Source organism: Echinops telfairi, unplaced genomic scaffold (assembly GCF_000313985.2).
Source record: "Echinops telfairi isolate 266 unplaced genomic scaffold, ASM31398v2 ScPeMD7_443;HRSCAF=831, whole genome shotgun sequence".
Taxonomy (NCBI): Eukaryota; Metazoa; Chordata; class Mammalia; order Afrosoricida; family Tenrecidae; genus Echinops; species Echinops telfairi.
Window position 1 is genome coordinate 66715830 of NW_022104341.1, and position 23863 is coordinate 66739692.

At 43.0% G+C, this 23863-nt stretch overlaps 1 protein-coding gene across 5 annotated transcripts in view; it reads right to left on the minus strand.

Moving 5' to 3' along the window:
- Window positions 1-23863, minus strand: part of FGGY (FGGY carbohydrate kinase domain containing) — a 564284-nt gene that overhangs the window by 110604 nt on the left and 429817 nt on the right. For all 5 annotated transcript variants that reach the window (XM_045291915.1, XM_045291914.1, XM_045291916.1 and 2 more), the window contains one exon: window positions 6754-6828. In XM_045291915.1, coding sequence (XP_045147850.1) covers window positions 6754-6828 — 75 coding nt within the window. The remainder of the gene's footprint in view (window positions 1-6753; window positions 6829-23863) is intronic.

The window sequence follows — 23863 nt, forward strand, 5'->3', positions numbered from 1 at the left end:
GTCTGGATATTTCTGACCAACTCTAAAGAAGCGGGTTTTAAGGTCCCAAAAGTCAATGGGAGAGCTGGCTGCCTGGCCCTCAGGGTAACCTGTGGACCAGAGGCTCTGAAATCCTCATTGCGGTGGAGTCAATGATGCAGCACCCATTCAAGAGTGAAAGGCCAGAGGCCAGCTATACACCAGAGGTCTTGAAGGGTCACTGAGGCAGTGTGTGAATCTGGTAAGAATGTGAATTAGGTGAAATTTGGGCCTCCAAAGAGAATCCACAGATGTGATGTGTTTTAAAAAGTAAAACAAGTTGTATTGTGTAAGGCCAGTTCCTGCTTATGGAATATGACTGATTAGCCCCAGATGTTCGTTCTTGCTTCAGCATTTTGGAGGTCATGAACCCCCTTGAGAATAGGATGAAATCCACTGACCTTCCTAAGAAAAATTCATATTCATAAATATACTTGTATTATAAATAATTTCAGGATTTCAGGTCTACAATGCCTTTAAGTCCACCACAGAGTGCTTGGTCCTTTCGTTTCTAGGACTTTAGTCCAATCTGAAGCGCGAGTCTGTAATAGCTAGGAATATGTGTTGTGAACTGAAAAGTAAATAAATAAAAGCTAGGATAGCCTTCAGGTATTTTACATATTTCTTATATCCACCTCAAGCCTAGTTTTTCTACATTCAATTCTCAAGTTTTTAAAACGGGACTCATAATACCATATTGCGTCCTTGAAAGTGACATGGATTATCAGAAATGTTTACATTTTAAAAAAAGACAAAAATGTGGTCTTAGGAGCCAACCTAGTACCACGTTCCCTATGAGTCCATGTAGGTTGTAATCACCGGCCCCTTCATTGGAGATAGACTGTAGAGCAGTGGTTCTCAACCTTCCTAATGCTGCGACCCTTTCATAGAGTTCATGTTGTGGTGACCCCCAATCATAAACTTATTTTCATTGCTACTTCATAACTGTCATTTTGTACTGTTATGAATCGGCGACCCCTGTGAAAGGGTCATCCGACCCCCAGGTTGAGAACCACTGGTGGAGAGGCTCTGACTGGCCAGGTATCGGTCTGTGGTTCAAGAATTCTGAATCCTTTGATTATTCTGAGGAAACACTTCCCCATTTCTTCCTTGCATGGCTCAACCTCTCTACTCTACTGGTGCAGTAACAACGCGGGACTCCCCACCCCAGGTCCTTGGTAATATCTACATCATGAACGCAGGGCGGTCGCTTTGTGCTTCCTGTTCCCCAGAGAGCAGAGCCCTGAGAGGGACAGGGCTGCCATAACGTCTCTGCTCTCTGAGTGGCATCAGACCGGCATTATTTTAGGTTCATGAGCGAATTTTGTAGAAAATCACACTGTCGTTGGTCAATAGAAAACACTACTGTAGGTGCATCATTCCATCAGCTGAGTGACCAATCTGCAGTCACTGAGGTCGGATGCCTTGTGGGTGGTAGGTGCTGTCCAGTTGCTTCTGGCTCTTGGTGACCCTACGCACAACAAACAAAACAGAACACGGCGTGGTTCTGCGCCATCCTCACAACTGTTCGTACTTTGAGTCCATTTTCTCAGCCAGTGTGTCAATCCATCTTGTCAATCACTTCCTTATTTTTTCTCACCTTTAGCAAGCATGCTATCTTTTCCTGGGCCTGCTCTTTCCTGACAATATGTCCGAAGTCTAGGAGGTGAAGTCTGGCCATCCTGGCCTCTAAGGAGCATTCTGGCTGTACTTCTTCCAAGATGGGTTTGCTTGTTCTTTTGGCAGCCCTTGATACTTCCCATGTTCTTCACCAGCACCATCATGCAAATGCAACCATCCCTCTCCAGACTTCCTTATTTAATGTCCAACTTTCACACAGATAGCTTATTGAATATACTCTTTTATAAAGTAAAACAACAATAGTGATATAGGGTTGGTGAGTTCAATGGTGCATGCAAAATTTTTACCCAGTGCTCAGCTTACAGATCAAAGCTACTCTGAGTACTAACTATATGCTGGGCACTGTACAGAAACCTTGAGTGGGGAAAGCACACTTGCTTCTAGCTAAAGGTCTAGAGGTTGAAACCATCTGGAAGCACTTTAGGAGAAAGTTATGAAGCTCTGTGTCTGAAATAGTAGTTATCAAAAACCCTATGGAGCACAGTTCTATTCTGATACACATGGGACCACCATGAATTGACACCAACTCAAATGACAACTGGTAGCTGGAAGCACCCTCCTGCACATTTAAATGCCCTCTCCAGTTTCATGTAATGGGTTATAAGTTTGGCTGTTAAATGCAAGCAAAGTCAGGGATTCGAACCCAGAAGCTGCTCCTCTGGGTAAATGAGACTTGCTGCTCCTGAAATGACTGGAGCAGCCCAAGGGACTCGTTGTACTCTGCCCTTCAGGGTCACTCGGAGTTGAATCCACTTGAAGGCAGTGCGTATTCTTACGGCAAACTTGAAGATGGTGGATGTATTGTTACCTCCAATCTAGAGAGTTGGGAATTGAGATTCAAGAGGAGCTACATAATTTGTTTTAGGCAATATGGTGTGTGTGTGTGTGTGTGTGTGTGTGTGTGTGTTGAGGGGTGCTATTAGCTGCCTGTCAATTTGTATGGCGATGCAATATAAAACAGATACACTGGTTTTCCTAAGACAAGGGCCTGGGCCCCTGTGATGAGCAGACAGAGCACCCTCCCTGGGAAAAGGGGAGAAGGGATCTGAATACGAGGCGCTTCCCTGAGAGGGGCTCTGACAGCCAGCTCTGGTCCTGCTGCATTGTCCACTGGAATTTCCCACTGGGGCTGGCAGTTAGTTACAGGGCACTCCCTTTCCTCAGCCCACACTCCAGTCTGAGGACAGCTGCTCCCTCCTGACAGGCCCCACCAAGGGCCTTGGTTCCCTGCTCACCTTTCTGGAAAAAATATTTCCACAGAGAATTTAAATTAAAATTAGCCTCTTGCACTGGGGATATACCAAACAAAATGCAAATGGAGAGACTTCAAATGCAAATGGTCCCCTCCAAGGGTCCTTTCTGAAAGAACACTGTGGATGAAGAGGTTGAGGAGAGAAATGGGTGTTTGACAGGCCTTTCCATTCAGCGGGATCCAGAGAGAATTTAATTCAAGTTGACTTCATTAGGCTCTCTCTTTCATGTCATCCCATTCCTACAAAATACCAAGCCCTGATATGACCATGGTGGGGCGGAGGTGGGATCTGTTTATGTTAAGAACAACACGTAGGTGTGAGGACACAGTTCTAAGCCAATGAAATGCATTCTCAAAGGGAACACCCTGGGGAAAATATTCTGCAAAGCTGACTGGGCTCCTCCCAAATAAATGGACTCTCCAAGGATGTCTTCTCTAAAGCTGCCTTCCCTTCGTGGTGTTTTAAAGGCCGTTACGACAACAGCGTGAGTAAGCTGCATTGCTTCTAGTACATGTACGGGCCATTAAATGCAAGATGGATTTTCCAAGTGTGTGGTAGTTGGGAATTGAAGCTGACTTCTCCCCTTCCTTCTGCAGGTAGTTTAACCTCAGTTAGGCATCCCTGGACTTCAAACGCAGTGCTCTTACCAGGAGGGGGGCATCGGCGAGACAATTTCAGGCCAAATTAATGTTTTCTAAGATGAAGCAAGTAAGAATTGTTCTCGAGAGCGTGTGACAGCTCATGTCCACGATGTAGTTTTAACACATGGCTCCAAGAAGGGACAGCATGGTGAAATGGATGGAGCAGTGGCCCGAGTGTGAGACCGAGCTTCAAATTCCCATTCTGACAACGCACGGGCAGGGCAGAAGGCAATGCTGGTTCCGTAGAAATCTTGACTCCGTGAGGGAGACCCAGCTTTGCTTCCTGGCCAATGCATCGCCAGGGTAGCTGCCCAAGGAACTGCCCGTCACTATTATAATGAACAAGTTCTAAAGGAGCTCTCAAACTATGACAGTCTAGGTGGAGAGGCCTGGAAATCTACCAACGAACACTTTATGCATCACAAAGGGCTGACCTACAAGTGCTCATGGGGATGGCACAGCACTGGGCAGCAGTCTATGTGCTCGGGCAAGGGGTTGGTATGAGGCAGGTGGCTGGCTTGAGCTCTGCTGACAACTACCACCACCACAATAACCACTCCCTGGCTGTTTGATCTTGGGCAAAAGACTCCTTTGGGCTGCTAACCCTAAGGTCAGCAGTTCAAAACCACCAACTGCTCTTCTGGGAAAAGAAGAGGCTTTCTACTTCTATGAAGAGTTACAGTCTTGGAAACCCACACGGCTAGTTCTGTCCTGTGCTATAGGGTCACTATGAGTTAGATTCAACCTGATGGCAATGTGTTTGGGCTTGGGGATCACTAAAAGAAGGATAATACCAGCTCCTCTGCTCTAAGCCACAGGCTACTCAGGCACTCTGTTTAATGCCTGGCATAGAGTCAATGCTCCGGCAAAGCTACCAATAATTACAATCATGTCCTGGGACTCCTCGACCCATTCTCTGTGGTCTCCCCCTGCGTGTCCACCTCCTAGCAGGTACTCTGAAGGGCAAACTTCACAGCTTTGATTTCCCAGGTGTATTCATTTCATTTCAGGTATTCTTTTCACTCTAAACTGTGTCATATAATAAGACCAAAAAAATCAAAAGTAGACAATACTTCAGTACTTTGCATATCTCATTTTTGTTTACAAAGCTGTGAGCTCAAATCTAAACTGCTTCTTACTAGTTGCATGACCCAAAGCAAGTTTAGAAAGTGGGCTGAGGTTTAGCCTTTCTAGTCGGTACACTGGGGATTAAACTGCCTGTTTCAAAGGTTAAATCAGATACCGTGTTAAAGTGTTCAAGGTAGTGCCTGGCATATAATAACATTCCCAAAGCCATATTCTTTAGTTCCAGTCTGATAACCATGGTTGCAAAACAGAATCATTAAAAAATTATCGTTATTACTGATGCTTCCTTTTGTTCTCCATTTTCTTCCCATTTCCAACTCTCTTAATTTCGATAGACATCCAAAGTGCCTATTTTGGACCAAGATTCCATGCATAAAGCAATGTGATTGATATCACTGAACTGGCCCGACCATGAAATCCATAAGACACCTGTTTTAGGAAGGTCGAGTCTGCCTGGTCTATAAGCGAAAAGGCCTGTTCAAGCAAATCAAGTGGGCCAGTTCCATCCTCCTTTGTGGTTGCATTAAAGATGCGCTGTTTCCTTATAGAAGGAGAGTTTTGCTATCATATTGCACAGGGCACTCTGGTCAAATCTGAGCATAGGAAAAGCACACTTGCTGGTGATAATGTGGATATAGATGCATGTACTTTTATGACTTGAAGTAATGGGCCTTATGAAGGGGATTATCTGGAGAAGTGGAATAATTAAGTAGCATACGTTCTCCTTATTGTTCTGTGCTGTTGAGTAAGGGTCAACATAGACACCCGATGTACAACAGAAGGAACCACTCCTGGTCCTGCTCCACCCTCACAATTGCCCTTGGGTTTGAGTCCATTGTTGCAGCTACTGTGTCAATCCATTTCATTGAAAGCCTCCCTCTTTTTGGCTTCGCCTCCACTTTACCATGCATGCCATTCTTCTTCAGGGACTGGTCTGTCCTGACAACATGTCCAAAGGATGGAAAACAAGGTCTCAGCAGCCTTGCCTCTAAGGAGCATTGTGACTGCACTGCTTCCAAGCCAGATTTGTCTGTTCTTTTGGCAGTTGATGGTCCTTTCAATATTCTTCACCAACACCATAGTCCAAATGTAGCGATTTCTCTTTGGTCGTCCTTATTCAATTTCCAGCTTTTCATATGTATAACAGGCAAATGAAATTACATGGGTCAGGCCCACCCTAGTTCTCAAAATAATATCCTCGCTTTTCAACACTTTGAAGAGGTCTTGTGCAACAGATTTACCTAATGCAATGAAGTAGCATGTAACGCTAACAAACTGAAACACTAAACAGATATGTGTCTGAAAAATAAATTTCAAATCAAAAGTTGGTGAGCTGAATTTCTTTGTTTGGTTTTCAATCTCTGTCTACAGAAGTGACCAAGCCTGATTGAATTAATTATCATTTCGGGTTTTCAACCTGCTCTGAGACCTGGAAAGCCACAGCCTATAAAACATACTGAACATATGCACATGTGTTTTCAGGAGTCTGGAGTCCGTTGGTAGCCCGCCCATGGGTCATAGATCAATTAGATTCCCCTGACCATGATCTTTGCTCGTCTAGGATTCTGTCTTCATTTTTGATTAATTCCATTTTGATTGATTGGTTGAAGAGTTCCTAGCATTTTAGGTCTAAATTATTCCACTGACCTAGTCATTAAAACCTCTCACTTAAGCAGCCAATTATCTAAAAACACATACTTCAGTGTGCTAAGAAAGATTACTATTTAAAGGAAGCCCACAATGAGTCCTTTTGTAAAGTAAACACTATCCTGCATTTTAGAAACCTGGACATTCTTACCAGCAGCTTTTCTTAATGCAACATACTTGGTATCTGCTTGTTGTAATAGCATCTATCAGACAAATTAGATAAATGACAAGTATGACATTCAAAGATTTTAGTGCTTTGCAGCGTTCAGTGTTGTGAAGTTATTAGTAAAGCACGTGAGGGCTTTCATCAATATCTCCTTGCAGACACTCCACTGTCTCTTTCTGGCAAGCTTCTGTTTAATTAAGAATTTCTGCCACCAAAGTATATGATATATCGTGGGGAGCATGCGGCCTAGAGATTATGGATTGCCTTCGCTTTCTGTTAAAGTGGCATTAACATAACTTACAGCAATGGCTTGAATTGTGGCCAGGTAGAGAATGGCAAGATCATCAAGGTCCTGGGATAGTTTCAATCCAGTGACCTGCAGGGATGAAGAAAAGAAAAGAAGTAGATGGTCAATGGGAGCTGCCACAGAAAGAGATAGTTCCCAGGAAACACATTCAGATATGTTTCCTTGCTGAAACAAGTTCATATGCAAATCCCCTTTTAGTGAGCTGAACGTGAAATGCCTACTAAGTTGTTTAATCTCCAGACCTGGGAAAAACTACCCTATCCTCCTCCAAAGAAAATGCCTTGCCCTCGAATTAAACTAAAATGAACAATGAAGGAAGATCGCGTGGAATTGAATAGCTTCAGTCTTTACAAACAGTGGCCTCTTTTTATAAACACAGAGATCAATGTGCTAACAGTGGCAGTTCTAGGAAAAGATGATCCACACTGTGGGTTTTGCTACTGTCACAACTCGTGCAACGGCACCCAGAGGGCATCCAGGGTGAAGCCATCTATCGTCTATAAATGTGTTACCAACCTGGGGATCATTTAGAACCCATAGTTAAATCAATCAGAACCATGTGTTTATGTGGATCTATCAGTCTGAGAAATTCCAGAATGGAACAGAATTCTGGATTTGGATGCTGCCAAGAGATGTTTATCTTTCCACCTTCCTATATCCCAATTCTCAAGGTGTCCGCTCTCTCCGAGTACTCATCCAGAACTGCTGGTTTCTTCAAGCCTAGCCTAAAGCCAGTGGGCACCAATACCAGTACTTAATTGAAATAGTCACATTACAAAACGAATACATATAATATGTAATTACTAAGGAAAAATTTCATGTACACAGGGCATGTTATCAGGAGAATCCAGCCCCTAGTAAAGGACATAATGCTTGTTCAGTAGACGGGCAGCGAGACAGAGGAAGACCCTCGATGAGATGGATTGACACAGTGGCTGTAAGAGTCATTGTGAGGATGGCACAGGGCTTGGCTGTACATAGGGTCCCAATGAGTCTGAGTCAGAAGGGACTCAACACCAACCAACAATACCAACAACAAAGAAAAGACCGTTTGCCAGAGAAGAATATCACTTTTCAAAGGAAAGACAATTTGCAAGCAAAAACATCACAACAGCCTCAACAATAGGCCCCCAAATACCAATGATCCTAGAGACCTTGCAGGATCAATGATTCTGTCATGCATAAATGTCATCATGAGTCAGAGTCCACTCAATGGTGACTAACCACTACAAGAAGAACCCACATGGAGACCTCAGGTCCTATAAACAGTTGATGCACTCAGCTGCTAATGGAAAGGTGGAAGTTCAACTCCACCCACAGGCTCCGTAGAGAAAGTCCTGGAAATCTCTTCCTAGAAATGTTACTCACCAAAAACCCTGGGGACCACAGTGGTACTCTGACACAGATGTGGTTACCATGAGAGTCGCCTCAATGGCAACTAGTTGTTAGCGTGTGTTTGGTTCTCAATTTACTTAGTGGTGATGTGTATTTTATTTTTAATAATTTGAGCATTCTCTTGGGTCACCGTTCCTTTTTTTTTTTTAAATCATTTTATTAGGGGCTCATACAACTCTTATCACAATCCATACATACATCAATTGTGTAAAGCACATTTGTACATTCATTGCCCGATGATGTGTATTTTAAATGGAAATGGGAGAGCTGAGTAAACTAGATGGATCTCCCTAACCCGATTTAATCACTCTCTCCAGATTCCACCCCTAACCTGGATTTAGAGGCTTGTCCTGGTGTTTTGTAGAACACAAGCATCCTTCAATTGCTCAAATAGAAACCTGGGGCCCCTACACCTTTTTGCTCCCTTATCATTTGACTTGTCTCCAAGTTTTGTATTGCTCAGACATTTTAGTGCCCATTCTGGTCACCTTCAGTGTCATTCACTCCCGTAGTCCAAATTACCACCGTGTCCTTCTTGAGAGCCGAGAAAGCTTCCAAGCAATGCTCCCTGTCTCCAATTGTGCTCCTTATCAGCATCTGGCTAGAAATCATTCTCACAAGCCTATCTCATCACACCACTCCCCTGCTAAAAATTCTCCGGCTGCCCTCAGTTCATGGTAAAAATGCCTTATGTGTTCCATGGGCTCTGTCTTTTGCTCCAACAGGCTCCCTTCCCCACTGTCTACCTTTCCTCCTCGTTGGCTAACACACTAAGCTCGATTTTATGTTGTATTATCCACCCAAGTGGGGATTCCTGAATCGGTGGCACAACCTGCTGACAGTTTTCCTTGGCAAATAATTGTTCAACCAGATGAGATCTCTGTTGCTTTATTTTGACACATGGGAACAGAGCAGGTTTGAATAAGAGACTAGAGTGGAACTCGGGGGATATACCATTTATACTTGAGTATAAGCTGACCCAAATATTAGCCGAGGCACCTAATTTTACCACAAAAACTGCATTAAAATGTGCTGAAAAAACTCAGCTTATACACCAGTATATACGGTACCTTCTCAAGTCAAACCTCTGTGAATGAACGCCTCTGACAATGTTCCCTGGAGACTTGAACACCCTCAAGGAAAGGTGGAGCTAGGAGAAAACGTGAACATTGATATCACAGAATTTCATTTCACAGCTGAGGGACTAATTAGCCTCAGGGAACAGAAAGAATGAGAACCAGACCCCGGATGTTTTGATGGACTTTGCTTGTCTTTTTTACCATGGTATCCTCAACGCCTAGCACCGTGCGTGAGGCACCCACAACTCACCGCCATCTCGCTCATTCTAACTCATAGTGACTAGAAATAAGGGTTCCAACGCTGTAATTCTTTATGGAAACGGATAGCCTCATCTTTTCCCCCAGTATCAGCTGGTGGTTTTGAATTACCAACCTTGTGGTTTGCAGTCCAACACTGGCCTTTGGTAAATAAGAGGTGTTAAATCAGTAATATTGGTAATAGAAGCGATTCTTAATGTATAAATGAGTGACAATTCAATGTTCTTTTTCATCTTTTGCACATCACTCTCCCTTCCAAAGCTATCCTAAGAAGCACAGTCTAACCGCCTGTGTGGGTTTCTGAAGCTGGAGGTCTTTATGGAAGCAGAAACTCTCTCATTTTTTTGTGGGTTTGAACTGCTGACCTTGTGGTTAGCAGCCCAACTCACAACCCTCTCTACCATGGCGGCTCCTTCATAAGAAAGAAGGGGTGGGATAATATAGTCCGGCTCAGCTTCCTTCATCCCTAGCAGCTACCTATGACAACTTCAAAAAAGTATATTTTAAAACAAAAAAGGTATCATAGACCCTTCTTTAAACTTCTAGCACTTCTGGAGCTCAGAAATCATATAGAAGTACAGGAAAGATAATTTTTGCGCCAGATACTGAGAATGCGATTACCACTGTCATTAAGTACTAAATTTAACTTCTGAACTTGCTAGGAGATATGGGGGGTGGGGGAGGAGGAAGACTATTATGGAGGAAATAACTTTTCTTCTGCTGATAAATGAAATATCTGATCCTAAAGGGAAGAAATTCCAGCAGCCATTTATCACCTGGATTGCTCTGTGGGAAGGACAGCCTATTGAAGAGGAAGAAGTGAGAGCACTTATCCCATAGGCAGCCCCAACACTCCTTCAGCACGGATACAGAGATCACCCTGCAATGGGGCGGGAGGGACCATGTGTGTGGGTGTGTTCATAGACCCGTGTCTGTGCCTACTGCGAATGTTTAGGTGAGCTGGCAGAATGCATGGGAAGCCCCATGTGAGAGTTGCCACGGTCAACACAGTTTATTTATTTTGGCAATTGTGTAACAAGGGGAACTGGAAGAGTGAGAGAACGTTTAATCAATAGTGATGTGTGACAGCTTCATAGGGTGGGCCCTCCAAAACAAACAAACAAAAAGCCAACCAAACTGCCATCGAGTCCATGCTGAATCGCAGCAGTCGCGTGGGGGAGAGCTGCCCCTGTGAGCGTCTCAGATTTCCACTCTTTTTTCCTTTCTAAGCAGGTTTATTGGCATATAATTCACATATCACACAATTCAGCAGTTCAATCACATCAAGAAGAGTTATACAATCATCACCATAATCAATATTAGAATAGTTTCTCCATTCTTGAACTCATCGTTATTAACTCCCCATTTCCCCTGACCTCTCCTGCCACTCCCGCAAGAAACCATTCATCCAATTATTGTCTCCATAGATTTACCTCTTCTGGGTTTCATATGCAGAAAATGTTAAAAAAACAACAACCCTTAGGAACAATAATGGGAGTAGTGATACCATGAAGGTGGGGGAGAAAGGGAGAACTAATTACAGTGATCAATGTATAACCACCCCGCCCTCCCCTCCACCCCTGGTGACAGACGATGGAAACATGGGTGAAGGGAGACAGTGCATGGAGTAAGACATGACGATAATAATTTATAATTTATCAAGGTTCTTGAAGGGGGGAGGAGGGCGAAGGGAGGGGAAATTGAGGAGCTGTGACCAAGGGTTCAAGTAGAAAAAATATGAAAATGTTTTGAAAAGGATGATGGCAACATAGGTACAAAAGTGCTTGACACAATGGACGTATACTTTTTTTTTAATTCCAAAAACCTGACAACAACAACTGTTTATGAAGTAGAAAGGCCCATCTTTCTCCCTCAGACATGGGCTGGTGGGTTCAAGCTTCACGTGAGCAGCCCAGCTCGTAACCAATAGGCCAGAAGAGCTCCTCTGGCGACCAAGGAGACGGAAACAGTAGCAACCAGTCATTTCAACATCCCAGACAATGAACATAAAACACCGAGGTAAATATTGGGATTCTCAAGTTTAGAAGAGAAGCTTGGGTGAATGGAACAAAGGAAACTGCTTGATTCAAGCACCGGATGAAATCTTGATATTCCCTTTAACTGGAACTGGAAGCATGCCATTGTGTGCTTTTTATACCTTTTTGGATATTATTTACCAATCAATATCAATTTTTTAACTCATGAATGGGAATCATACTACCTTGAAGCATTGTTTTAAGCATTAAATGGGATACCATTTGAGAACTGCATTTCTTTTCCAGCAAGCTGAACTGAGTCTACACGAGCTAGCTAGTTCTCTACTTTTTGTAGTGATAACTATTTTCACATAATGTCTGCGTCCTTCAGCCAATTCTCACAGATATTTCCCTTGTGTGAGTAGAGTACGCCCGCCCCATGGGTTTCCAGGCTGCTTGGCAGAAGCCAACATCCACGGCTTGCTCTCCCAGAGTGGCCAGTGGGTTTCAACTGCTGACCTTTTGGTTGGTAGTTCAGTCTGAATCATTACACCACCAGCTCCCTATTTCCACATGGCTGGTGCTTAATGAATGTGTATTTTCTTTCTTTTAGTAAATATTAATTCTTCTGAATAGCACAAAAATCTCGACTCCATTTATTAATTAGAATCGAGCAATAAGAGATCTCTTCCAACATGCTTTTGGTGCTAGCAATTCTTCAGCACCAGTGGATGTACAGGGCGGAGACGCCGGGGTAAGAAGGACATTGACCGTCAGCACCAGGACCATTCTGGTGTGTGCAGACATCTATGAGTGTGGGAAAGCTCTGTGGTCCTCGTGATTGGGCCTTGCTGCTTTTGCTCAGGGATAACAGAGAGAAAGATTCACTTGCAATGTACCCTTGGAGAAACCTTAGTCTTAGACTTCAGTTTAAATCTTGGTGCCACTTAGTAGCTGCAGGAAGCTGTACACATCTCTTTACTTTTAATAATTTTCTGGAATCATACTCAGATGTACACTTCCTGAGATCTCACTCGGACTGACTAAGCCTTTGCTATGGACTCAGCAGTAGGCACACTGCATTTTAGTTCACTTCGGATGCACAATAAATGATAAGAACCATTGGCTGAAACTTTGGTATTGTGAATAGGTTCATAGGCCCTAAAATAGTTGAGATCATTAAGAAATGCGTGTGGTGTCTTCAAGGGAAAGACACTGGGAAGTTTGCAGAGTTGAAGGCAACAGAAGCAGATACTGTCACATCCATCATCCTGGTCCTTGACTAGATGTTTGATCTTTGCATAGTCACGGGCTGAACAGGGGTGGGTGGTGGGAGGGAGAGAATGGAAATATACTCATGACTATATGTAGGTTTGAGAGAGGATATTTGTGTTTGCATATGCGCCTTTGCTGCAAAGCTATCCATGATGGTGGCAGAGAATTAAGACGAAAAGTTGCAGACACTTGTTAGGTGCCATCCAGTCATTACTGACTCAGAGCGATCTTCTGTAAGACAGAACGGAACAAGGCATGGTTGTGCACCATCCTCCAAAGCGTTGTTCATGTAGGAGTTCACTGTGGCAGCCACTGGTCAATCCATCTCCTCAAGGGTCTGCCTCTCTTATCTGCCTTTCTATTCTCTACCAAGCATGCTATCCTTTTTCTGGGACATGTCTCTCCATCCTGGCTTCTAGAGAGCATTCTGGATGTACTTCTTCCAAGATTGTTTTGTTTATGCTTTTTTAAAAACCGTTTTATTGACACTTAATCCACATATTACACAATTCATTCGTTCAATCATATCCAGAAGACTTGTGCAATCATTACTGCATCAATTTCAGAACAGTTTCTTATTTTCCCCCAAGCTTAAATCACCTTTGAGTAGTGTAATCACCTTCAATTTTAGTGCTTATTCCCCCCACTGCTTCGTTTATTTTTTTGGAAGTCCATGGTACTTTCACTATTCTTTGTTAGCATCCTAATTCAAATGTATCCACTTTTCTTTGGTCTTCCTTATTCAATGTTGAATTTTCACATGCATATGAGGGAATTAAAAATACCATGGCTTCGGTTAGTCACACTTTAGTCCTCAAAGTGACACCAACACTTAAAAAAGTTATTGTGCAGTAGATTTACCCAATCTAATGCATCATTTATTCAGATGACTAATTTTCATGAGCACTGGTGGTGGATCTACTCAAATCAACTAAGTGCTATTAAGAGGATCCGGACTGATGGCGACCCTCTAGACCAGGGGAGATCTGTCCATGTGGGTTTCTGAGTCTGTAGCTCTTTAGGGCAGTATGAAGCCTCATCTTTCTCCTCAGGAATGGCTGATGGCTCTTAACTGCCGACTTTGTGATTAGCAATTGAAGGCTCTACCAGGGCGCTACGCTGGATGACATCCTTGACAATTTCAATCTTATTTTTCATCACAGTGCTCCCATTGGTCTAGTTGTGAGGGTCTTGGCTTGGCTTTCACTGAGTCGGCATGCCTATTGAAGGCTGGGATCCTCCTTCTTCATCAGCAAATGCCTAGGCATGGGGAAATACCCTGGGAGACGGGAGTCACTGTGCTTGGGGGCCCAGGAACATCGTTTTTGGGGACACAAAGATCAATTGACGGAACGTACTTCCCAAAGACAATATTTTCATCCTATTTTGGTGAGTAGGAAATAGAGGCTTAAAAGCTCGTGAGCAGCCACCTAAAGTGACGCTTTGGTCTCTTCCTATTCAGAGAAACACAAGTGATGAAATTAGTAAAACACATGGAAACAACGAGTCTAATGGACTGATGGACCATGCAAACAACAGTCTCCACAACACTCCATCCAGAAGAACTAGATGGTACCCGGCTACCACAACCACCTGCTCTGAAAGGACCATATTATTATTTATATCTCCACAGGAAAAGAGGGACCAGACTTCAACCCGGTGCCCCAAAATGTGACTGCAACATACCGCCATGAAGCAGGGAACCAATAGAGAGGTCTGAGAGGCCAGCCCCAATCCCAACTACAATTCCCTCCTCCCTGCAGAAGAGTTCACTTCAGAGGACAGCACTGAAGTTACACCTCAGGGAGAGGGACGTGTCTGATCAGAGCACATAGGAGCAAATGAAGGGCCGGGGTGGGGAGTAGGGGAAGAGAGAGTAAACACATCCCAGCCCACCAAACCCCGAGGACGATATTCCTGCTCAGAGCAGCCAATGCACAGAAGATCATAGGGCTGGCCCCACGATGAGACATGACACCCCTCACTGACCCAGAGCACTAAAGGGGGACAGCACTGGAGACACAGCGCGGGAACTGCGCCCGATCTGACCCTATCACACTGAAGCAAAACACTAAGGGCGTGCAATAGAACAGCAAGGCATATAGAGCAACGAAGTCCCCAGGGAATACGAAAAATGGACTTTAGGGCCAGGGCATGGCACCCCATCCGACTCAACTGGAAAACAGTCCTAAAAGTCAACAAACAGACCTTGAACTATTTACAGGCTTTTCTCTTTTGTTGTTGTTGTTTTGTTTTCTTTTGTTGCTTTGCTTTGGTCTGTCTCGGTTTTTTTGTACATATTATTATCTCTGCAAGTCTATCTAGATAAATAGGCAGGATAAACAATCTGGAGGAGAAAACAACGGGACCAATGGTTTGGGGGTTGGGGGGGTTGGGATGATACATGTGAGAGGGGGAGGCAGGGGGAAAGGTAGTGGATGTTAACAAACCCAGGGAAAAGGGAACAAGTGATCTAAAATCGATGGCAAGGAGGGTGTAGGAGGCCTGGTAGGGCTTTATCCAAGGGCAATGTAACTGAGAGGAATTACTGAAACCCAAATGAAGGCTGAACATGATAGTGGGACAAGAGGAAAGTAAAAGGAAATAGAGGAAAGGACAAGGAGGCAAAGGACATTCATAGAGGTCTAAACACAGGCATGCACATATGTAAATATATTTATATATGACAATGGGGAAATAGATATATGTGCATATATTTAGAAGTTTAGTATTAAGGTAGCAGATGGACATTGGGCCTCCACTCAAGTATTCCCTCAATGCAAGAACACTTTGTTCTATTAAACTGGCATTCCATGATGCTGACCTTCCTGACAGGATCACTGAAGACAAAGCGGGTGAATAAGCAAATGACGTGAAGAAAGCTGATGGTGCCTGACTATCAAAAGATATAGCGTCTGGGGTCTTAAAGGCCTGAAAAAAAAAAAAGGGACAACCAACCGAAAAGCAACAAAGCCCACATGGAAGAAGCACACCAATCTGTGTGATCATGAGGTGTCAATAGGATCAGATATCAGGCACCAAAGAACAAAAAATCATATCATTGTGAATGAGGGGTAGTGCAGAGCGGAGACCCAAAACCCATCTGCAGGCAATTGGACATCCCCTTACAGAAGGGTCCCGGGGAGGAGACGGGCCAGTCAGGGTGCAGTATAGCACTGATGAAACATACAACTTTCCTCTGGTTCTTTAATGTTTCCTCCCCTCCACTATGATGATCCCAATTCTACTTTACAAATCTGGCTAGACCAGAGGAGGTACACTGTACAAATAAGAGCTGAAACACAGGGAATCCAGGACAGATAAACCCTTCGGGACCAGTAATGTGAGTAGCCATGCCAGGAGGAGAAGGGGAAGATGGGGGAGAAAGGGGGAACCAATCAGAAGGATCTACATATAACCACCTCCCTGTGGGACGGACAACAGAAAAGTGGATGAAAGGAGACATTGGATAGTGTAAGACATAAAATAAGAATAATAATTTCTAAATTATCAAGGGTTCGTGAAGGAGGGAGGGTGGGAAAGGGAGGGGGAAAATGAGGAGCTGACACCAAGGACTCAAGTAGAAAGCAAATGTTTTGAGAATGATGATGGCAACAAATGTGCTTGACACAATGGATTGTGATGAGTTGTACGAGCCCCCAATAAAATGATGAGAAAAAAAAGTCCCAACAGAGTGAGGGAAAAATCTAAAACAGCACTTAAAATCATAAAAGAGACCAGTTTTACTGGTGATGGAGACTGGGAGAACCCTCAGACTTATGGATCTTCATCACCTTTCAGGTCGAGAACTACATTTGTCCCAAAATAATCAATCATTTAAGATCAAAAGGGCAGCATTTACCCAGGGACAGAGGAGGAGGGGAAACAGCAGACACTGGGAGGAAGTGGAATAAGTGATAGTATATTGAGAGGATTGTAACAGATGAGTCCAATGAAAGTTTGCATAAATTACTGTATGTAAAACTGATTCTCTGCTCTGTATACTTTCACCTAAATCATATAGGAAAGTTTTTAAAAAAGCAGACCATGGAACAATGGAATGAAAACTTCATTTTCCCATGAACTTTTTGAAGATTCCTTGTATTAGTAATTTAATTAATTAGTGTTTCTCTTCCTACTTGTTGGAGGAATGGAAGTTTATTTTACATGTCCATACGATAAAGCACAGGAATATAATCCTAAGGAGTCTGCAACACTTACAAAAGACGAAGAATTCCCCATCTGGAGATTTTCTTGAGATTGCCTCCAGTCCTCAGAGCCTGATGGGAGTATCTGAGGTGCAGGTGAATTTGTTGAAAGGCTTTCAGAGCACGGTGGAGCAGCAGGAAGGCTCTGTTTGCTTAGTCAACAATGAAGGTAGAGCTGGTGGACAGATAGGCAAAGCAACGAAGAGTCCATAGATAAAGATTCACAGGAGACCCATGGTGCAGCGGAGAGTTTAGAGGACATGTCTAAGTTCATCAGCAGTCTGGAAAAGACAGGGGGCTAACTCCCCCAAAGTGTTTAGAAGTTTCAGTCAGTGTCAGGAATTTAGACTGACATTTGGCATTGCCTAAAACCCAGGTAGATGTGGGGGATACAGGTGAGTGTGTTGATATAATGTTGTAGGAATTATTCTAAAGATGTCCCCACAAGATCCCTGTTTCCTGTTTATGCAAACACTCATACTAATGCAGGTACTGGCTGAAGGGACTTTGCAGGTGAACGCAGGTTATGAATCAGCTGACCTTAAAATGCAGAAAGGCCTCTGGATGCTGCAGGTTGGGCCAATGTAATCACATGAAATCCTTACTTATAGGAATGGACTTTGAGCTCTCACTTGATTGTACCACACTATAGGAATAATTCGTTCTTACGACATGGCCCTGCCTGGTACTCCTCCTCAAGAAGAGATCACTGAAGACTTGGATGCCCCAGCAAAGTGTGGTGAAGAAACTAGATGGTGCCTGGCTATCATGCATAATAACATTACATTGTGGATTTTAAAGGCTTGTCTCAAAACCAGCTGTCATGTAAATGACGAGAAGCTAAGTCCACACAGAAGAAGCACATCAGTCTATATGATCCAAAGCTAGCTAATAATAAGATCCAACACTGAAGAAGGGCAAGTTACCAGTGTCTAGATCCTAAATACCCAGTTTGCTGAAAGCTATGGATATAATGTGTAGTGGTAGCCCAAAATCCATTTGCAGAAGGCCTAGGTAGCATGGAAGCCCTGGTGGTGTAGTGGTTACTTGGTGAGTTGCTTACTGCTAAGTACAAGGTCAGCAGCTCAAAACCATCAGCCTCTCCATGGGAGAAAGCTGGGGCTGTCTTCCTGGGTAAGGAGTTAGTCTCAGAAACTCACAGGGTTCTCCTCCCCTGTTCTGTAGGTTTGCTATGAGTTGACATTCACTTGATGGCATTGAGCTTGGTTTTTTGTTGGTTTATCTCCTGTGAATTTCTACTGCACAAAGAGAGACTAAGAAATTCAACAGACAAAATCCCAGATGAAGAGCATTGTGGACTTTAGCAACTGTACTTAGGCTGGAATGTAACATCTTGTAATCTGATCTCCTTGTCGACACAATGCAACATTATTTTAAAATTCTGATAGTCTCTGCTTTCTCAAAGGTTGAGTTTTCTATTGGTTTTTCACTGTCACTGTTGATAGATCCATGTTGGTTGTCTGCCCTAGCCTTGTATATTTGCCTGCATAGTGAAATTGGGATTGGCAGAATTACAAAGACAAAATGGAACTCATGAATACATGGAAGGGAAGAATGGGAGAAATTGGGAGCCAACATCAATGTGTTAAAGAAGGTAGAAAAGACAAAGTAGATTGTGGTAATAAGTGTACAACCCTTCTGGATATGATTGTACTATTGATTTATATGATATATTAATTATAGCTCAATTGAAAAAAAAAATTAAAAGTAGAAGGCAGGAGAGTCAGAGGGATGCGGCAAAAGAGGAAGTCCGAATCGAAGTCCATCAGAAGGACTTGATCCATTCCATTGTTGCCGGCATTGATGGGGAAGGAAGAGAGCCATAAATCAAGGGCTGTGTGGGTCCTTCAGCAGCCGAAGAATCCTCTTGTGTGACAGCCTTCAAGGAACTAAGGACATTAATCTGCCAAATGCACGGAAGTGTGTCTGGTCAAGAACCTGAGCGACATTAGAAGCATAGTTTCTCCAGGGCCTTCCAGGAAGAATCCTTGATTTCAGTCTCCAAAGGAGCCCACCTGGACTTCTGACTAATAAATGGACAAGGTTTGAAGAGGTGCGGTGTTTGCTGGTGCAGCTTCCACCTTGTAAGGGTGGAACATTTCTCAGAAACAAGGGTGGCAAAACTTGAAGCTTGTGTACTTGAGAACCTCCCATGACCCAATGACAATGTGTTACAGTTGCTCTGGTTGCTGTCCCATGCCCTTGAGTCACTTCTGACCCACTGTGACCCTATGCACTGCAGAAGGAAACACCCCCCAGGCCTGCACCATTCCTAGAATTGCTCCGATGCCTGAGCCCATAATTGCAGCCCTGCTATCAATCCATTTTGTTGGAGCATTTCCTCTTGGGCAGGGCCCTCCACTTGACCAAGCATGATGTATTTCTCCAGAGACTGGTCTCTCCTCACATGTCCAAAGTATGTAAGACAAAGCCTTGCCACCTTCCCTCAAAGTAGCACACTGGCCGTACTTCTTCCAAGACAGGGGGTTGTCCCTTTAGCAGTTCCTGGTAATCTCAGTATCCTTCTCCAGCATCACAATTCAAATGCACCGATTTTTCTTCCATTTTCCTTGTTCGGTGTCTGACAGTAGCAATAGAAAGTACCACACATCCTCTGACTAGATGATGGGACCACATCTTTCCTCACTCTGTTCTCTCCGATCGTGGAACTCTACGCCACACGACACTAATCCTCTAGTGCACTAGGCACTTCACGCCTCCTGTGTTTCCTGGCCTGCTTCTGATGTGCTAAGCTGTTCTGATATGGTCATGTATAAGTTTCTCAAAGGTCTTCTCAACCATGACCTTAGCACCTAGAGCTGTTGTCAAACTTTGCGTCGGGTCTGCACACCATCATGGGTCCCATCATAGGCTTGCTGATCTTTCTCTTCCGTTATGTACCCCTTAGACCTCCCTGGCAAACTTCCACCTAATTCATCCTTTTACCATGGTACACTACCTTGGGAAGGCCTTTGAGCTAGACTCTATCTCCTTAGTTTTATTTGTTGTTTGACATTGAAAAGCACTAAGAAAGAAAATCATAGCTGGGAGAGAACCTAAAACATCGCTATGGAGAACAGAGAAGAAGGACGGACAGCAGTTGATCTAGGTTGCTTTTTCCCCCCGAAGAAAGTTAGTGACCTGAGTTTGAATTGACTGGGTTCTACTCCCATTTTCACTCTTTTCTTCTCTGGTATATTAAACTCTACAAACCCTCCTCCTCCTCCCCCTCCTCCTCCCCTCCCCCTCCTTCTCATTCTCCTTCTTCTTCTAAGTGGGCCCCCACATGGTCTTGCAGGGTTATTGTGAACGTTAGTGATGATGCATGTGGCACATGTAGTAGCATGGTGCCTGGCACATCATGGGCCCCTAAACAAATTGCAACTAGTGTTAATCTCCACACTCTCTAGTCTAGTAAGTTAGTCACTTTATTAAGGAAAAAATATCCAACACTAGGTTACAAGGCACCGAGAGATGACACTTTGTTACAGGAACCACATTCTCCATGAAAAAAAAAAAAAGTAAAATATGGCTGATTACAAGGATCTACATATAACCTCCTCCCTGGGGGATGGACAACAGAACAGTGGGTGAAGGGAGACGTCGGACAGTGCAAGATATGACAAAATAATAATTTATAAATTATCAAGGGTTCATGGGGGGGTGGGGAGGGAAGGGGGAAATCAGGAGCTGATACCAAGGGCTCAAGTAGAAAGCAAATGCTTTGAGAATGATGATGGCAACAAATGTACAAATGTGCTTGACACAATGCATGAGTGGATTGTGACAAGAGTTGTATGAGCCCCCAATAAAATTATTTTTAAAAACTGACAATAAAACAGCATTAAATAAGAAAATCATCAACAAACATATGTCAAAGAGTGTGTGTTTCAAAAGCTTGTAGATATACCACTCAAAGGCTGCTTCAATTAGCTCATGACTTTCCGGCTCCATCATCCATCTGCGCTGTCAGAGGAAGCCACAGGGATCCAACCTCTGGCCTCCATTGAGATATTGCAAATACTTTTAGTCCTCTGAGTTACTGACTCCACACACATGCACATCTGAACCTGTTTAGCAATGCCCACCTCTCACTGGATTTTAGCCTCTAGAAACTGGTTACAATCTCCAAATCCTTTCCCCAGCTCTCTCTCGGTTCTTCACACACACACACACCACTCTGTACTGGCTTTGCAGAACTGTTGAAGCAGCACGAAGCCTCTCCAGCACTTTGAGTAGCATATGGCCTGATGTTAGAAATAACAGCTCTTCAAAGAAAGAGAAATAACTTTCCATTCTGAGTTTTGCTGGACTTGCGGAATAAGGCAGAGAAAGCACGTTTTACACATTGGTGAAAGTGGTGTATTTTCATGATTTGACGAGGCTCCAAATAATTTACTTATTTGAATAGGTGTTTCAGAAGGGAAAAATAAAATAAAAGAGAAGTCATATCGGTTTACACATAGAAACTGGAAATAGATACAAGGAGGCAAAGGCTCTTTCCAAATTCCCTCAAGGCTCATCAGTTGGTAAGGTGCACCAAATTAAGAGTTTCCTGCCATGTTGATGGGCAATTGAAGGCCAAGTGCATACATAGCCAGAAGGCCCAAAATACTAATTTCTAAACTTCTTTGGAATCCATTTCCTGTAATAGAACAAGTAGTTGTTCATAGCTAGTGACTCAAAAAGAGAAGAAACAGCTACAAACATTCATTAATCATCGGAACTTGGAATGCAGAATGTATGAATTGAGGAAAGTAGGAAGTTGTCAACGATGAAATAAAATTAAACATAAAGATCAATATCCTAGGGATTGCGAGCTAAACTTAACGGGTGCTAGCTATTTTGAATGTGGGCTACGATGCCAAAAGTGACAAACTGAGGAATAGTTTCACATTCATAGTCAAAAAGAACATCCAAAATCTATCCTTAAGTACAACACTGTCAGTCATAATATACATATGCATACAAGAAAGACCAGCTAATAAAACTCTTCAAATTTACATGCCAACCGCTAATACCAAAGAAGAAGAAAGTAAGGATTTTTACCCAGTGTTCAATCACCAGTGATAATTACTGGTGATTAGAATGGGAAAGTTAAACAAAGAAGGATCAGCAATTGGAAAGTAACCTTTGTGACAGTAATGATAGAATTTAGCATGACGGATAGATAACCTATTCACTGGAAATAACTTCCTTCAATAACATAGACAGCTTCTATACATGTAGACCTCCCCAGATGGGATACATGGGAATCAAATAGAATACATCTATGAGAAGACACGATGGAGAAGCTCAATGTCATTTTTCAGAACAAGGCCAGGTCCAATGAAAGAATAGATCATCAATTGTTCAGATGCAAGATCAAGTTGAAGCTGATGAAAAGTAAAACAAGACCATGAGAGTCAAATATTGCGTGTATAGCACTTGAATTTAGAGGTCATTTCAGGAGTAGAATAAACACTGATGATCATTTATGCTGTCCTGGAACTCATCTGCTCTTTGATCTATCACATATAATCTCTGATTTTCATTAATAAGTGCCTCCAGTCCTCCTCACTTTCAGTAAACAAGACTGTGTCATCGGCAGATGATAGGTTATTAATGCTGTGCGATTTTTCATATAGGCCAGCTTCTCAGATTATTTCCTTAATATACAGAATGAATAACTGTGGGGAAAATGAACAGTCCTGACACCTGCCTTTCCTGATTTTAAACCATGCCATAACCGCATGTTCTGTTCAAACGACTGTCTCCTGGTCTATGTATAGGTTCTTCATAAGCACCATAAAATGTTTTATAATTCCCATGCTATTTATAATCTGTAATGTGCTATGATCCACACAGTGAAACGTCTTTATATAATCAATAAAACAAATTAAACATCTTTCAGGTATCCTCTGCTTTTGGCTAGGCTTCACCTGACATCTAAAATAATATCCTATGTTCCTCGTCCTCTTCTGAGTCTGAGTTGAATTTCTAGCAGTTCCCTGTTGGTGCACCACTATAATTAGTTTTTAATTATCTTCAATAAAAAATGTTGCTTAATAATTCATTATTCTGTTGGATTATCTTTTATTGGAATAGACACAAATATGAATATCTCCAAAATCCTGGCATAGATGAGTTAGCGCTTACAGCATTACATCTCTTTGTTGAAATATTTCAATTGATACTTTGTAAATTCCTGGAACCTTCTTTTTCACCAATGCTTTCAGTGCAACTTGGACTTCTTCCTTCAATATCATAGATTTTTAAAAAAAAATAATTTTATTGGGGGCTCTTATAGCTCTTTTAACAATCCATACATCAATTGTATCAAGCACATTTGTACATATGTTGCCTTTGTATTAGCTCCTCTCTTGTCCCTTCTTCCCCAACCCTCCCACCCTTATGAACCCTTGATAAATTATAAATTATTATTATTTTTATATCTTACACCAGCCACTATGTCCCTTCACCCACATTTCTGTTGATCTTCCCTTTTGGGTGGGGTGGGGAGTTATACATCGATCTTTGGGACTGGTTTCCCTTTTTCTCTCCCTTTCCCCCCCACATTCCCCCTACCCTCTTGGTATTGCTACTCCTATTACTGTTCATGAGGGGTTTATCTTCCAGATTCTGTGTGCTGAGAGCTCATATCAGTATACATGCTCCAATCTAGTCGGATTTGTAATGTAGAGCTGGGATCAATGTATTGGGGGTGAGGAAGCCTCAAGGAACCAAAGGAATAATGCGTGTTTTGTTGATGCTGTACTGCACCCTGGTTGACTCGTCCCTTGCTTGTGATCTTTCTGTGAGAGGATGTCCAATTGTCTACAGGTGACATATGGGTCTCCACTCCAACCTTCCTCTTTCTCAACATGATTATTTCTTTGGGTCTTCTGATGTC